The sequence below is a fragment of the Neophocaena asiaeorientalis genome, unplaced genomic scaffold (genome assembly GCF_003031525.2).
Source record: "Neophocaena asiaeorientalis asiaeorientalis breed wild unplaced genomic scaffold, Neophocaena_asiaeorientalis_V1.1 scaffold147, whole genome shotgun sequence".
NCBI classification, from domain to species: domain Eukaryota; kingdom Metazoa; phylum Chordata; class Mammalia; order Artiodactyla; family Phocoenidae; genus Neophocaena; species Neophocaena asiaeorientalis.
This window is the reverse complement of record NW_020173758.1, coordinates 674,440-688,752: the sequence shown is the minus strand read 5'-3', so window position 1 is coordinate 688,752 and position 14,313 is coordinate 674,440. Positions and strand designations below refer to the sequence as shown.

General features: G+C 35.6%; 1 protein-coding gene across 1 annotated transcript in view; it reads left to right on the top strand.

Annotated features, from left to right (window-relative positions):
* The first annotated feature begins 742 nt into the window (after positions 1 to 742).
* The window catches only part of ARHGAP29 (Rho GTPase activating protein 29), a 55,070-nt gene continuing 41,499 nt past the window's right edge, over positions 743 to 14,313 (top strand). Inside the window, exons 1-2 of the mRNA XM_024751266.1 lie at positions 743 to 974; positions 11,152 to 11,286. Coding sequence (XP_024607034.1) covers positions 770 to 974; positions 11,152 to 11,286 — 340 coding nt within the window. The 5' untranslated portion in view covers positions 743 to 769. The remainder of the gene's footprint in view (positions 975 to 11,151; positions 11,287 to 14,313) is intronic.

The window sequence follows — 14,313 nt, the reverse complement described above, 5'->3', positions numbered from 1 at the left end:
TGTGTGTGTGTGTGTGTGTGTGTGTGTGTGTGTGTGTGTGTGTATGAGTATGCATTATTATTGAGAACATACTGTACTTGAATTTCTTTTATGTGTTGGACACTTCTATACCATTGTCTCTTTTAATGCTTACAATAATCTCATGAGGTAGGTATCGTCAGGATGTTATTTCCATTCTATAAATGAGTTTACCAAAGTGAGGAGATTAACAGTTTGTCAGGTCACGCATAGTAAGTGATGGAGGGGGATTTTGAAAACAGGTCTTTCTTTTTTCAAAGCTCATATTTCACCTTTATTTTTGAAGGTGATGTCATGGAGGGAGAATATTTTCTTCCACTAATTGACATTTCAGAATAACTTTTACAGTTTAAAAAAACTCTGTACCTTAGGAGTTAAGAGGAAGTTTATTAAGAGCATGGGTTTTGGTGACAAGGCAGATGTGGGTTTAAGTACCAGTTCATTTATCAGCTGAGAGCTTAAACAAATTATTTAACCTCCAAACCTCAGGTTCCTAACTTGTGAAATGAAGAGAATAGTAGCTTGCATATCATAGAGTTGTCAAGGTTATTGGCACTTAATAAATGGAAGTTGCTTTATCAGTAATACAGGGTTTGTTGTTGTTGTTATTGTTTTAAATAGAATATTGAGGCAGGCTTTGGGCTATTTGTGAAAATCTAGTATAATGTCCCCTGATTAATGTAGTATTTGTGTTTCTCTCTTTTTCTCACCCCCTAAAGGAGTTCCGTTTTTTTGACTGTTATATGAAAGGATGATTGCTCACAAACAGAAAAAGACAAAGAAAAAACGTGTCTTGTCAACAGGCCAGCTCTCTACTGATGTTACAACTTCTGAAATGGGGCTCAAGTCCATAAATTCCAACTCCATTTTGGATCCTGATTACATCAAGGAGTTGGTGAATGATATCAGGAAGTTCTCCCATGTGTTACTATATTTGAAAGAAGCTATTCTTTCAGGTTCGTCAACTCTTTTCTCTTAGCATTCTTACTGAATAGTTTGTAAACTTTAATTGCCAGCCTAGCTACAGATAAGTGTATACACAGTAGTAGCAACAGGGTATTCTGCTTTAGTTGTTCTTTTTTTTATTTTTTGCCAAATGTTTGATGTTTACAGTGTAAAGTATTTTATAATCAGATACAGTGCAATACATAGTAGAAATTTTGGTAAGTGAGGGAACAAGAATCCAAAAAATAAAAATTCATTCTTTGTTTCTTAGAAGTTGGACCCATTTGACATGGGAGATTTTTAGATAATTGGAATTTTAGCCTTCTTGTTAATGGTAACACAGTGCATTCACTGGTCTTTAATAAGCAGACTGATGTTTTTAATTTACATTGTGTGGGTTTATGAAATTTTCCCAAGTGAGAACGTGAAGCTCATATTGCAGCAGGTGTTGATGAACTGATTAGAGAAAATTAGTGTCTGCCAAAGAACTTTTTGCCCCCAACAGAGTTAAGATATGTATGCACTGTCTCTACTGTTTTTTTTTCTTTTAATTAATTAATTATTTTGGCTGCATTGGGTCTTCATTGCTGCGCACCGGCTTCGCACCGGCTTTCTCTAGTTGGGGCGAGTGGGGGCTGCTCTTTGCGCAGGCCCAGTGGCCATAGCCCACGGGCCCAGCCGCTCCATGGCATGTGGGATCTTCCCGGACCGGGGCATGAACCCGCGTCCCCTGCATCGGCAGGTGGACCCTCAACTACTGCGCCACCAGGGAAGCCCTGTAGGATTTTTTAATGTGAGTTTTATGATAAGTTTCTTAAGTGTGGGTTTATGAAATTTTCCCAAGTGAGAACGTGAAGCTCATATTGCAGCAGGTGTTGATGAACTGATTAGAGAAAATTAGTGTCTGCCAAAGAACTTTTTGCCCCCAACAGAGTTAAGATATGTATGCACTGTCTCTACTGTTTTTTTTTCTTTTAATTAATTAATTATTTTGGCTGCATTGGGTCTTCATTGCTGCGCACCGGCTTCGCACCGGCTTTCTCTAGTTGGGGCGAGTGGGGGCTGCTCTTCATGCGGTGCGCGGGCTTCTCATTGCAGTGGCTTCTCTTGTTGCGGAGCACAGGCTCTAGGGTGCGCGGGCTTCAGTAGTTGTGGCTCATGGGCTCTAGAGCGCAGGCTCAGTAGTTGTGGCACACGAGCTTAGTTGCTCTGTGGCATGTGGGATCTTCCCGGACCAGGGCCTGAACCTGTGCCCCCTGCATTGGCAGGCAGATTCTTAACCACTGTGCCACCAAGGAATTCCTCTACTGTTTTTATTTACAAAAAGTGGAGAGCTTAATGAGGGAGATCAGAGGACTATGAACATGCTTACTTTGATAGGGTAAGTGATAGTTTGTTGATTCTCTGTCTGCTACTTATTTCCAGGAGGAGGTTACCCTGTAGTCTTATATAAGTAGCAGATGTGGAATTTGAAGTTTTAGATCTACACCTTGTGTCATTAAGGTGCATTATGAATAATTACAGGGCAAAATTTTCATCTTATGTTAAAATGCTGAAGGCACACAATTATGCATATGTCCTTTGTATTTAAATATAACACTGCAGATTAATGTATGTGCAGTCTAAGTACCAGTTCAGGTTTATGGTTGCCCCTCTGAGGAATAATGTGTTCTGAATTCCAAAGAACACATTCATAAATGTTCTTCTAGATTATACAGTAATCTTAAACTCTCTCTTTGTGACATACTTCCCATTCCCAGGTGGAACACCATGCGTGGAAGTTCAAAATCTGGAAATTTGAAAAGTGTAAGGCTTTTAATTCAGCTAGAAAGACTAGTGCAAATTGCTTAATTTGTCTGGTACTCAATGCTTGGCAGTGTCCATTGCCATTATAACATATATTTGAAGAAAAATTGGCAGTTAGTCTAATACTTCTTGTAGCTTTTTGATTATGTAACACTATTTTTTAAATGGATTTTAATAAAAGTTTACTGTTGTGACAGTGGTGGCTTGTTTTTCTGTTTTGTTTTTTAAATAGGCTAGAAAGGAAGATTAAACTTTATCATCAGTTTTAGATAAACCAGTTAAGTTCTCTCATTATTAAAAATGATTTCTAACTTGAGTGTATCACTTTTAATTTATAAAAATGTAACTGATCTCTTAAGTAATAGCTTTTGATGAATTCTGGGTCCTAAATTTGATAGAACTATAGTCAGAAGTGGTATATGAACTTTCTAAAGCAAATTTTATTGAAAGAAGGAATTAAGTAAAAATTTTAATGTCATTAAATATTATGTTCTGTTGTGAGAGGGAAGTTCTGTATAAACTTTCAAAGTCTTAATTGAAATCCTGTGTTGTGGATTGCCCCAGTTTTTTTCCAGAGTAAATGAATATACAGGAGGATGTGTAAATTTATTTAGGCAGATTCCAGTGAGTATTAATTTTACCATTGTTGACTATTAACTTTCACCTTCCATAGCGTGCAAGATATTTTGTGAAATATTGGAAACATTAAGTTGCTAGTCTCAGATATGTCCTCCTGCTATGTGTTTTTAGAAGTAAACCTCTCTAGAAGTGATTTCCAATGGTTACCATTTAGGAAAAGCTAATATGAATGTTAGTAGTTTATGGCTTAGTGCCTAGAAGGTACAAAATGAATCCTTGAGGAATGAAGTATGAAATCCAGGTAGCTCATTTATTACACATGTGCCAGCTCTTAGGAGATAGCTTTCCTCTTCTGCATTTACCTAGAATGGCTTACATAATGTTACCATTTACAGTAGTTAACTGGTATATTCGATTGGAAGTTAAAGCCTGTTAAATCACAGATTGCAGAGTATACCTGTCATTAAGCTATAACTTCTTTAACCATGTTAAAGTTCTAGAGCCAGAACCCTGAGGTGGAATCCTCATTCTGCCACTGTTTGTATTTAGCCCTGGGCCAATTACTTATATTCTCTGCCTCAGTTTCACGTCTGCTAAAAGGAGATAATAGTACCTACATTATTGAGTTGCGAAAATTAAATGAGTTCATAATTCATTTATATAAAGCTCATAGAATAAGTGTTTTAAAATGTCAGCTATTATTATTTTTACAATCCCCAAGTGGCTGGATAACGAAAGCTGCACTTTAGGCTTCATTTTATCCTGTAAATTCAGGAGTCATTACAGAAAAAAAGAAGTGAGTTTCCTAGTGATAAGTTCTGAAACTTTTTCCTTCCTTCTTGTTTTCATTGCTTTCCCAGAGTGGTTAAGCTGAATTAACAAGACTGATTTTAAAAATTATTGTCATTTTTAAAATCAAGGAAAACACGGTAGTTTTTTCATTTATTTACATAAGCATTTCCATGAAGTGTTTGCAATATAAACACTGTGGTATTGTGTTAATGCATGAGAACCAAAAAGTGGAACTGGCTAATCTGTTCTCACTTGATAAGCTGAATGAAGCAGAAAATAAATGGCACAAATGAATGAAACAATAAATTAAAATTCAGATTACCATATAGGGATGGTAGATAAACAAGCAAACATTGGGATACAGGAGTTTTACTCTTCTATATAGCTGGTGTTAAGACTAGTTGAACATTATAATATTTGCATATATAATACCTTTGTAGTATAAATTGAATTATTACATTTACAATGTGACCACTATAAAACTTAAAAATTATCTGGTAATCATATGACTAAATTAAGTACTATAACTTGATAGGTATAGAAATATTTTTGTAAAATATACTCTTAATTATGATTTTATTTCTAAGTAATTTACTAATTCAGACTTTACATATAAAATTAAATTGAAATTTAACTTTAATGTCTCTTTTTCATTAGCCAAAATATTGTGGGACCATACTGTAATTTGTTACTGAGTGTAATTCTGTGTGAGACAATTCTGTTTTCAAAGGTATTTAGTTTGAATGGTTTACAGATTTAATAGTAATAATAGCTTACATATATTAAGACTGTAAAGCAGTTTCATTTCTGTTAATTTATTTGATATTCACAACAACTGTTTTACTGATGATTAATCTTAGGTCAGAGAAACTGAGTTTTGTTTATGGTCATTTCAAGCAAGTGGCAGATCAAACATTGGAATTCAGGTTTCTTGCTTTAAATCTATTGTTTTCTACCACACCAATCAGCTACTTACCTTTCTTCTGTATTAGGGAAGAAAAATTACTCTCTCTTTTGCTTTGCTCATTGCTGCTGCTGTTGATGTGGGGATCTTTAGTGTTGGTGAAGGAGCTGCCTAAATTTAAAACTTTCTGAAAAAAAAAGTTCATGGGGCTTTTGCTTCATAAAAATAATTTGAGGTAGCTTTATTCTACTATAAGAAAATAGAACATTGGAACATTTTTACCACTCGTAAAGCATAATTAAGGGCTTGCTATTTTATAAAGTCCCAGCTGAAGTATTATCAGAATATACTGATGTCCTAGTAGTTGACTCATCTACTCAAATACATAGGAGAATTTATGAATCTTTGTAATTAACGCTTGTTAAATTTAGCCATCTTGTTCATTTCTGTTGATTTATAGGCTTCAGAGATGTGTTCAATCACAGGAAATTAGACTTACTTATAGGGTAATTTGAGATACTTCTGAAATTTCTTACTAAATAACTCAGTTATTGTTTTCTAGTATTTTGCTTTGAAACAACTTCAGTATCTGTTTATAAGGGCTTCCTTGTAGGAAAAAAAGAATTTCAAATTGGTAAAACATTTATGTTGACAATTATTGAAATGTTCTACAGTGATTTTAAAGAAAAAGTATAGCAGCAATCCTCAGGACCCGTTATGCTGTTAAAAATTATTGAGAATCCAGAAAAGTTTTTGTTTTTGTGGGCTGTATCTGTTACTATTTACTGTGTTAGAAATTAAAACTAGGAACATTGAAAAACGTATAAGAATATGTTTTTAAAACATACAAAAACACTATAATAATTTTGAAATATGTTTATTCCACATAGTTAATTTCCTTGCCTCTGAGAAGACCAGAATTTATTAACTTGGTTTATTTAGGCATTTAAACCATTAGTATTTTGTAGTTCTTGCTTAATATCCAACCCTAATTTTGAATATTGATGTTGGCACACAAAAATCAAGCTCTTTTGTCCTGAGACCTCAAAATAAGACAAAGTATTTTTACTTAGTATTTCCTAAGTATGTTAGTATCTGTAGATTTTATTGTGAAACATCAGTAGGGGATAGAAATGACTGGCTTTCCTTTCTCTCTCTCTCTTTTTTTTTTTTGACCACACTGTGCGGGATCTTAGTTCCCTGACCAGGGATTGAACTTGGCTCCCAGCAGTGAAAGCACAGAGTCCTAACCACTGGACCACCAGAGAATTTCCACCTTTCTCTTTTTTAAGACAAACATAGATTAGGCTTCAGAAAGAGTATAGCACAACTCGTTATGACATTAGATTCAGCCTTGGTTTTGACAAGTAGGCAGAAGTATTACCATAAAATAGCTTTATTTAGTTATATATATATACTGTATATATAAAACAAAGGATAGACTTTGCAATGCAAAACTGGGAAAAAATACATTTATATTATTTTTTATAGGTATTCAAATTATATTATTGTCCCAGAAGTTTCTTTCATTTCGAAGCTACTTGATTCTCTTTCAGACCTAGCCTATGTTGTTAACCTATTTCTACTTCTGTATAAACTAAAAAAAATAGCTGCCAACATTTATGGAGGGCTTACTATGTTCCAGTCACTGTTCCAAGTGCTTTATGTGTTTTAACTCATTTAGTCCAACAACCCTATGAAGTAGCTACCAATATCTTCTTTTTTTTTTTATAGATGAGGCACAGAGAGGTAAGTAACTTGCCCAAGGTTTATCAACCATGGAGTTGGAATTCAAATTCAGGCAATCTGTTTCTAGAAACTATGCTTTTAACCAACCACTAAGCTGTATTGCCTCAGCTAAGTAAACCGACCAAACTAATATCCACAGTGATAAAACAGACAAAATAGATAGTGATCATTTAATTAAGACAATTCTTGAAATTACATGCTTACATTTTCCTTAGGAATTAAAAAATTATAAATGAATTTTTAAATTATAAAAGTAATATATGTTTGTGGGGAAAATTCCAATAGTACATAAAATTTCTAAAGTCTTTTGTCCATTTCTATTTCATTTATTAAATAGACTATTTTTAGAACAGTTTTAGATTTGCAGTAACATTGAGAAAATAGTACAGAGAGTTCCCATATACTCCTACACCCAGTTTCCTCTATTTGTTAACATCTTACATTAGTATGGTACATCTGTTAGAGTTAATGAACCAATATTTGATAATAGTGATATATTATTATTAATTAAAGCCCATAGTTCATTCAGATTTCCATAAATTGTTTCTAATGTCCTTTTTCCCTTCCAGAATTGTATCATATTACATTTAATTGTCGTGTCTCCTTAAGCTCACCTTAGTTATGACAGTTTCTCAAACTTTCCTTATTTTTGATGACCTTGACAGTTTTTTTTTTTTTTTTTTTTTTTTTTTTTTTGGCTGCCTTGGGTTTTCGTTGTTGTGCGCGACCTTTACTCTAGTTGTGGCGAGCAGGGGCTACTCTTCGTTGTGGTGCGGTGGCTTCTCTTGTTGCGGAGCACGGGCTCAGTAGTTGTGGCTTGCGGGCTCTAGAGCGCAGGCTCAGTAGTTGTGGTGCCCGGACTTAGTTGCTCCGCGGCATGTGACCGCGGCATGTGAGATCTTCCCAGACCAGGGCTTGAACCCATGTCCCCTGCATTGGCAGGTGGATTCTTAACCACTGCGCCGCCAGGGAAGTCCCGGATGCGCCTTAGACTGGTGTTATGGGATACTGAGAAGAAGCTAACAGATGTAAAGTGACATATTTCTTATGTCATTATCAAGAGTACATGATTTATCACTGTTAATGGTGACCTTGATCACCTGTCATAAGAAGTAGTTGTCAAGTTTGTTTAGTTTAATCTTTTCGTCCCCCTTTCCATGTTGTACTCTTTGGAAGGAAGTCACTGTGCACATGCTTCACCTCCTTGAGGACAAAATATCTATATAAATTATTAGGAATTCTTTTATACAAGAGAGTTGTCTCTTTCCTTCCATTTATTAATTTATTCAGACATTTATTTGTATCAATATGGACTCATGGATATTTACTTTATACTTTGAGTTATAATCCAGTGCTACTTTTTAAATTTATTGCTCAAATTTTTCCACCTTTGGCCATTGGGAGGTCTTTCAGTTGGTTCCTGTGCACCCTTGGCATACCCTCTTCAATGTGAGGGTTTTTTTTTTTTAAGCTCTTACTTTCTGGCATTACAAGATGCTCCTAACTCATCTTGTGTATTTCCTGACACAGTCCTAGAACCAGCCATTTCTCTAAGGAGCCCTGGTTCCTTTTATTGGAGAATGGTATTAGAAGCCAAGATCAGGGTGCTAGGTATGTTTGTTGCTACTGGGGCATCATTTCTTTTAGGCCCTTTCACCTGATGAAGAAAAGAAATATATGTATGTGTACTAACCTGTATATATACACACATCTATAAATATTTCTAGCGACCTATATCTATGATAAACTAAATACGAATTCTTACAGAAGTATCCAACTCTAATCTATCACCGCATGGATCATTATAGCCTCCTCTCCCTGCTTATTTGTAAATTTCCATTCCAACAGTGAGATCCTGGCTCCCACCATCCACCATCCAGTTACCTAGTTATTCACTTCCAGGATACATGTATAGCAATATCAACATTTTTAACCTGAATCTTCGTTGAAAACACTTTATCAACTAGAGTACAGTGCTTATGTGCATTTCCTTTGCCTTTAATCTTACAGACTCCAGTCACTTCCAAAGCTGCTTAAGCCAGCACCTAATCGCCTGTGTTTCTTTTTCTATTATTAAAGCTTTTGGATGAATGAGTTGGATTTTTTCCTGAAGGCACTCTATTCTCTCTCCTTCCATCACTACCTGAACTATTCTTTCTTTACCCCTTCCTGGGATACTCTTTGCCCTAATATACCCAGCTCCCCACCTTGCACTCACCTTGCCTGCTTCTCTTATACGACTTATTTCTCTCTCTCTTGATAATGCTGTTAATGAATGGAATATTTGATAGATGATAGAATTACTTGTTTTTTATCCTATAGACAATTTTTCTAGTGATTATCTTTTAACATTTCTGGGAAAAAATTGCATAATTATAAAACATTTGTTTTTTAATTTAAATCAGCATCTTACTCTTTTTTTTTTTTTGATGTTGGGGGTAGGAGTTTTTATTAATTAATTAATTTATTTATTTTGCTGTGTTGGGTCTTCGTTTCTGCATGAGGGCCCTCTCTAGCTGCGGCAAGCGGGGGCCACCCTTCATCGCAGTGCGTGGGCCCCTCACTATCGTGGCCTCTCTTGTTGTGGAGCACAGGCTCCAGATGCACAGGCTCAGCAGTAGTGGACCACGGGCCTAGTTGCTCCGCGGCATGTGGGATCCCCCCAGACCAGGGCTCGAACCCGCGTCCCCTGCACTAGCAGGCAGACTCTCAACCACTGAGCCACCAGGGAAGCCCTAAAACACTCTTTTAAGAAATGTTTTTGATTGTTTTTTAAGCTCTTTCGATAGGGAGACAGTATTAAGAGCTTAGCTTCTAGAATTATACTCTCTGGGTTCAAATTCTGACTTGGTAAACTTAGGTTTGCCTCAGTTTTCTCATCTGTACGATGGAGATTTAAAAAATCATCTACTTAATAGAAATGATGTGAAAATTAAATGAGATGATAGGTTTTAAGTGCTTTTAACAGTGCCTGGTACATAGGAAGCACTTAATAAATGTGCCATTGTTAAACACTAGTGCTATGTGTAAGGTTACAGAAGTGAACATTACATCAGAGTATTGTATTTCAGGTGGTTGTCTTTTCAAACTTTTGAGGATTACTTCAGGGTTTTTAAAAAAATTATTTATTTCTTTGTTTTTGGCTGTGTCGGGTCTTTGTTGCGGCACGTGGGCTCTTCATTTTGGCGTGCGGGCTCTTCGTTGCAGCGTGTGGGCTTCTCTCTAGTTGTGGCACGCGGGCTCAGTAGTTTTGGCGTGTGGGCTTAGTTGCCCCACGGCATGTGGGTATCTTAGTTCCCCGACCAGGAGTTGAACTCACGTCCCCTGCGTTGGGAGGCGGATTCTTTACCACTGGACCACTGGGGAAGTTCCTACTTCAGGGGTTTTACAGGTTTGGATGACTATACTTTCTGGTTTGCCTGGGATGGTGATCCAGGGATATGCCTGTTTGCTGGCATGATTATGAGTAGTACCCACCTTTTCTCTTGCTAGAGTATTTTGGTTTGGAAGATAAATTATATGGTCACCTTATTTCCAGGGGTTATAAAACGTCGTCTGTGTCCTTCTGACCAGGGCTGCTGTAAAATGGGTAGAGCAGACTAGGGCTGGGCAGGAAGGGACTGGGAAAGAAGCACACCTAAGAGAGCAGTACTGCTCTGTTTCAGCTGCTTGTGGCCAAGGAGGATGTGGGCCTGGTATAACCAGATTTTGATTTTTCAAGAGTAGGCATAAATCTGGAGCTTTTGTAATGATCCCCTAATTTTTCATCATTGGCAATTAGTTCAATTTTTCTAAAAAGTACAAAATTTCATTGAACCATATAAAGATCTATGCATTTTATTGTATGTAAATTATATCACAGTTTTAAAGATGTGCAGGTCAGGTGGTAGTCCTTATATATATGCCTGTGAGTTGCTCATCTCTAATATCTTAATTCAAAGAGTCAATTCTTAACGTAGAAACTTAACATGTAAGTGCTATTTAATATTAGTTAATATATCAGGCATTATAGGGCTTTAACTCTTGTTACCATATATATTAAAAAGTATATTATAGTAAAAACTGTAAGACAGGAAAAACTTGTAAAGTTGCCTCAAGGGAAATCTGGAGAGCACATTTAGACTGAGAAAACTGAAAAAGGTAGTGCTAAGTTGACCATGACTGTGAGTGACTTTGAAATCTTTAATGAATTAAAATGACTATGGATTTTTGAAGGCTAAATAAATTACATATAATTGCAGTAGTGAAAATAAAAGTGAACATATAGTAGGCAAAAGTTGTGGAGCCACTGCTTCTACCTGAAATGTGCTTCAAAATGGTTGATATAACAAATTAAAAAAATTTTTTTTTTTCTTAAGACTGTTTTAAAGAAGTCATTCATATACGTCTGGACGAACTTCTTCGTGTTTTAAAGTCTGTAATGAATAAACATCAGAACCTCAATTCTGTTGATCTTCAAAATGCTGCAGAAATGCTTGCTGCAAAAGTGAAAGGTAAGAAAGATAATATTAACAGTGGGTTGGCATGGGCAAAAAGGATCCAGGTGATACATTTTCATTTATAATGGTTATAGAACCATCTCTCTTGGCATCTATATGATGTGTATCAGTAGGAGTTATATACACTTTGGTATTTAAATATCCCCACTGAGTCACACCTAAAATTCTCTTTCTTTTAAAAATTAAAACTTTATTTGGCAGGAAACACTCTCAAAATGCTAACTGAAATGAACTGAACAACTGTGGTTTACAATTTTTGAGTTTTTGAAAGAATGTGTGCTCTTTTGAAGTAGGTTATTAGGGTACAAAAAGTCTTTGTTATCTGAGGACAGTTGGTGCTGGAAAATGGCCATTTGTAGTTATTCCACTTAAAGGAGGGAAACAAATGGAGAAAAAGAAGACTTAATTGGGACCTTATTTTCAAATGTGGAAAAATGAAACTAAAATTGGAAAATAAGTTTATCATATATGTGTATGTATATGTGTGTATATATATATATATATGTGTGTGTATATATATTACATGTGCTAAAAGAAGTAAGAATTGGGACATTATCCTTTGAAGAAATGATTTGCCACCAAAAATTGTTAGAATCTATTATCCTAGACTGCATTATATAAAGATTGAGGGTGAAGATTATATAAAGATTGAGAAGAATGTGACTGGAACCAGGGAGTTCAGTTAGGAGATTGTTAGAAATAATGGGCTAGATGAGGGTTAATAGTCTGATTTAAGGCAGAAGCTGGGGTGTGGTAGTCGTGGAATGTGCTTGTCACAGAAGAGGGGATGGCTGTTGAAGAAACATAGGACAGGTTGAATGTTAGGGATTAAGTTGAAGTTTGGAGTTGAGCACGTGGACTTGAGTGTTGGTCTCTGGGTGGTGATGCAAGAGGATGACACCAACTCAGAGTGTGCAAACTAAGTAGAGGACTGAGTGTGAGATCCCAGGGACAGAGAGAAGATAGAGGAACCTGAAAAACACTAAAGAATTAGGGAGATGATCTGGAGAAAGATGTTATGGAATTTTAAAAGTGTCATAATCTAGGAAGTGATTGTCAGTGTTAAATGTCAATCTGATAGGTAATATGAATTAAAATGTTTAACAAAAGTGAGTCACCATGGGTTGAGTAAGGAAACGAAAGGCTTCTTTGGGCAGAGGGACAACCTGTCCTGAGTCTCAAAGGTCAGGTGGGCATTAACCGGGTTAGAGTGATAAAGGGTGCTTGTATGAGAACTCTGGATGTGAAGAACAGGAAGTGATTGATGAACATCTCACATGTAGAGAGGGCAAAGTGAGGCAGGAAGAGAAAATAAAAACCTTGTCAATAAAATATAGTCCATATACTTAAGAACTGCCTTCCCTACTTTTTATGTAGATTAACCATGTTTGCATGGTTCTCTTTTTTCTGTATTTCAAGCACTGAAAAAAATGTAGATGGCTTCAAAATGGATAGCTTCTGTTGTGCCTCTTAAAAATGCTTAGTAACCAAATTTGTTTTAAAATAGATTGTTTGTAAGTGCAATTTAACTTAAGTTAGGGAAATTTGTGTCTGTAGATAGTAAAATTTCCATGCTTGGAAATAGCACCACAGTTCATTCAATTGTTGTCAGTAGCTATTGTGTGCAGTCAGGATGTCCTGGGGAAGGAGTGTGTCTGTTGATGTCCACATTCCAGAAACAGACTTGAAGAAAGTGGCCTCTCAGCTGCCTTATAGATCTTTTTTTCTTTGAGGTAAAGCAATCTTTTGAGTATTATTTCCCTCTAAGACTGTCTTTACTCTTGGAATTATTGTTACAATTTTACTTTTTTGTTGGATGAAATTTTAAAACTTACTTCGTTGTTGGGGAACTTACTCTGTTTCAGTAGGACTCCATGATGCTAGAAAACTTTAAAAATTGTGTTTTCTTTGGTGTAAGTTTAAGTTTTTAAATAAACCACCCCCCATCTTATTGTTGAGGCCATGTAAAAATATCATTGATAACCCAAATGAAAAATATTCAGTAACCTGGAAAGTTGATGTCAAATTGGAGCTTATTTAATTCTTTCATTGAATGGTAATTTTGTTTTCAAACCCTGGAAAGGCAAGGGGGAGGTAGAAACCATTTTTGAATGTCTATCTTGTGGCAATCTAAATGTTTTGGATACGCTGTCTACTTTCATGTTTTCAAAAAACTTAACAAATGTACACTTTTACTTCTATATTAAAGAGGAAAACTTAAAAACTATTGTATATTATGATCAGAAAGCTGTCAGGAATGTGATCATTTTGTCTTAACCTCCTAATTACATTTAAAAAACAGTGGTAACCTGACTTGCTTCGGAGATCTTGCAACTGTCAGATGCATTTTGCAAACATACCAAACCATTAAAAGAGTACATATACAGAGTAATAACTTTAGATCAGGGAGGTATAATCTTATTTGTGCTGCTGCAGGTTTGAATGCATGAAATCTATCCACTTCCTATGCATAATAAGAATAAGCGCATTGGAATAAACTTGGAATCTTTTAACATCTCTTATTTTTTATTTTAAATGTAGAATTTACCTTTTAATAACTTTAAAAGAAGAATCCTTAGCTTTCCCCCATTCGTTCTAATAGTGATTTGTATTTCCTGTGTCTCCTCTTGTTTCCAAGCAGGAAGTTCAGTCTTACAAAATGTTTGCAATATGGTAAGAGAGATACAGCTTATTTGTGAAGTAGATGAAGGCATCGTAGCTCTCAGTAATTTATTGTGTACTTAGTATTTTCATCATTTAGAAGTATTCTGGTAAATCTTATTTGTAATACAATTTAAAAGGACCATTTTTAAGGTTTTTCATGATTTGTATTTTGCCCTATATTTAAAAATTGGAAACAGAAAAGAAAAATAAGCTTTAATTATGCATCCAAAATTGTAGATGCCTCATGTTTTCTTTCTGTTTTGAAGCTTAATTTTTTAATAGGCAATTCATTCACGTGATTCATAGTGCAAACGGTATAAAAGAGTATTCAAACAGTGAAGTGTCTTTCTACCTTAG